At 38.0% G+C, this 3,159-nt stretch overlaps 1 protein-coding gene across 1 annotated transcript; it reads left to right on the top strand.

The window, feature by feature from the left end:
* Positions 1-900: 900 nt before the first annotated feature.
* LOC127256872 ((S)-8-oxocitronellyl enol synthase-like) lies at positions 901-3,062 on the top strand. The gene is made up of 2 exons (XM_051283094.1): positions 901-1,832; positions 2,696-3,062. Exons 1-2 carry the CDS (start codon positions 976-978, stop codon positions 2,961-2,963), a joined length of 1,125 nt encoding a protein of 374 aa, XP_051139051.1. The 5' UTR covers positions 901-975; the 3' UTR covers positions 2,964-3,062.
* The last annotated feature ends 97 nt before the right edge of the window (positions 3,063-3,159 follow it).

The following is a 3,159-nucleotide window of genomic DNA, read 5'->3' as shown; positions in this document are numbered from 1 at the left end:
TTAACTCCATCGATTCGTCAACCAATATAGGATCATTTGTCCAAATCAGTGACTTTCGACGAAGAACGCTTCGAAGGACACGATGAACATGAAGAACAATATAGAGAGAGTCTAGAGACTTACCCATTTACTTAAATCCTCGATGTAACTTCGGTGTTTCAAATGAATTGACCATGGCTCCTATTTATAGGGGAGGTATGGCCTCGACTTCCTTTTTTAATGGTGCCACGTGGCACGTTCTGATTAGCCAATAGAAAGATTTTATAATCTTTCTTTTTCCATCGGATATTGTTTTTCATTCTTGACGGATTTGATTGTGCATCTTCCTTTCTCGCCAAGATCTTTATATCAATGCCTTTTTTGGAAGATATTAATTTATATACTTCTTTTATTGACAAGATTAATTTATTTTGCTGCCAAAATTATTATAGCTCTATTTATGCACGTAATATTTGTACGATATCTTTAATTTTAAGCAGATTTTTGCATTAATAGTTGATTTTTATTGCACAAAAATTAACATATGTGCATAATTAAATATCATATATTTATTTTATTAAAATTTTATTTTCTTCCAAAATAAATAATATTTAATTTAATTTAAGCATCTAATTTTTAATGCCTATATGTACATTAAAGGTATGTTTCTTTAACAAAAAATTTTCAAAATCTTACTATTTAAATTATGCATTTTTTGAAAAAACAAATATTTTTTTCTCTTACAAAAACATCCCATCAAACATTATTTTAGTTAAAAACTCAAACCAATTTTTCATAACTTAACAAAACCAAACACACCCTAAAACAAAACGGACGCACACGCGCTACCCACGAGAAACAATATTATATTCATTTCTCCCCCTTTATTATTTCTAAATATCAGCCACGTATAATATACATACATACATACATATATATATCGAATCCCCATCTCGAAGCTCAACAATTCCTTAAATCAAATTTCCCATTCCCAAAATGCTTGAACCAAACGGCGCCGCCGTGGCGGGGCACCGGAGCGTGGCGCTGATAGTCGGCGTGACCGGCATCGCCGGCAGCGGCCTGGCCGAAACCCTCTCGAACCCCGCCACGTCGGGCGGCCCCTGGAAGGTCTACGGCGTTGCCCGGCGCCCCTTCCCGCCATGGCTAGCCACCCTCAACGTCGACTACGTCCAGTGCGACATCACACGCGCCGACGAGACCCTCCCCAAGCTCTCCCGCCTCCCCGACATAACCCACGTTTTCTACGTGTCCTGGACAGGCTCCGAGGACTGCCACCTCAACACGACGATGCTGAAAAACGTGCTGGATTCGGTCATCCCCAACGCCCCCAATCTGCGCCACGTGGCGCTCCAGACGGGGATCAAGTACTACTGGGGGAACATGGCGGAGATGGACAGCACCAACCAGCCCCACGACTGCCCGTTCTACGAGGACCTGCCGAGGCTGAATCAGGACAATTTTTACTACAATTTGGAGGATTTGGTCAGGGAATCGACGGCTGCCCGGAGAGCTGCCGTGAACTGGTCGGTCCACCGGCCGGCGCTGATCTTCGGGTTCTCGCCGTGCAGCATGATGAACACGGTGGGCACGCTCTGCGTCTACGCCGCCATCTGCAAGCACGAGAAGAAGCCTCTGGTGTACACCGGGACTGAGACGTCGTGGACTTGTTTGTGGGACGCCGTCGACGCCGATTTGCTGGCGGAGCACTTTGTCTGGGCGGCGGAGCATCCCGGCGCCCGGAATCAGGCCTTTAATGTCAGCAATGGCGATGTGTTTAAGTGGAAGCATCTGTGGAAAGTGCTCGCAAATGAATTCGGCCTCCAAGCTGTGGGGTGGGTAATAATATAGTATAAGGCTCTGTTTGTTAAAATTTCTCTCTATTGAAATAATTAGGCACAAGTAATTATAACTCACATATGTTTAAAAAGTCTCACCATTATTATTTAACAATTGCATTTATACTTTATTATGTTTTAAAAAATATTGCACAAAATTTAATTTTTTGGGAGGGGTTGTATGGAATTTTTTTAAATACAAGAGATTTTAAGGCAATTTTTATGAAATTTTGTATAATATTTTTAAAACACAAAGAGTGTCATGTAGTTTTTAAATGCCTGATTATAAATAATTTTTGCAAAAATTTATATTCAAATATATATATTTTTTTAAATCAGAAAAATTATACATGTGTTTGAAAACTTGTATTGTAATCTTTCACTCTTCTAGAAACTATACAAGGTTCACTTTGTATTATAAAAAATATTATAGGGGATTACTTAAAAGTTGTATTTGCCTTTTCAGAAAATATTATATAGAATTTTTTTTAAAAAAATATGAAAATTAATTTGGGTGTGTTTCTTTTTATGGGGTATGAAAAATTTTGGTTTGATAGCATTAAAATAATATATGACGAAATATTTTGTAAAATAAAATAGTGTATTTATTGTTTAAAAAAATAGAATATAAATAGTAGAAAAGTGAGTTTTTTAGTGTAAAAAAACACACATTACATAAGATTATAAATAATATCTTTAAAATATTGTATCAAATACTTATTTTTTTTTGCTTAATTTAATATTTTTAAAGCATTCAAGAATTTTGAAATACTTTCAAAATATATCTTATATTTAACACGATGATCTTATTTAATCATGATACGTTACGGCGGGTAACGGTGAAGTTTAACATAACATAGGTACGAAGGGAAGGAGCCGGTTTTGTTGGAGGAACTTATGAAAGGGAAAGAGGGCGTGTGGGATGAAATCGTAAAGAAGAACGGTTTGGTGGCGACGAAGCTGGACGAGATCGCGGCGTTTTGGCTGGTGGATGTGGTGTTTAGGAACAAGGAGACGCTGTGCAGCATGAACAAGAACAAGGAATTCGGGTTCTTGGGGTTTAGAGATACTACTAAGTCCTTTGTTAAAACTATCGACAAGATGAGGGCTTATAGGTTTATTCCTTGATTAAAAGGGTTGTTTCGATTGGATTTATGAGAAATGTGTTCATTATCGAATGGGGTAATGTGGCTAGTAGTCACAATAATAAAGTCATGTTTGTTGTTTGATCGAACTTGTGACCTTTTTATTTTTTTTTTTGAATGACATGGGAACCCGCAGGTGATCTGAGGCGTCGGGGGTTTGAACCTATGACCTTACGGTC

Source organism: Andrographis paniculata, unplaced genomic scaffold (genome assembly GCF_009805555.1).
Source record: "Andrographis paniculata isolate CXL003 unplaced genomic scaffold, ASM980555v1 Contig57END, whole genome shotgun sequence".
NCBI classification, from domain to species: Eukaryota; Viridiplantae; Streptophyta; class Magnoliopsida; order Lamiales; family Acanthaceae; genus Andrographis; species Andrographis paniculata.
The sequence above is the reverse complement of the archived record's forward strand: the minus strand, read 5'-3'. Positions and strand labels throughout refer to the sequence as shown.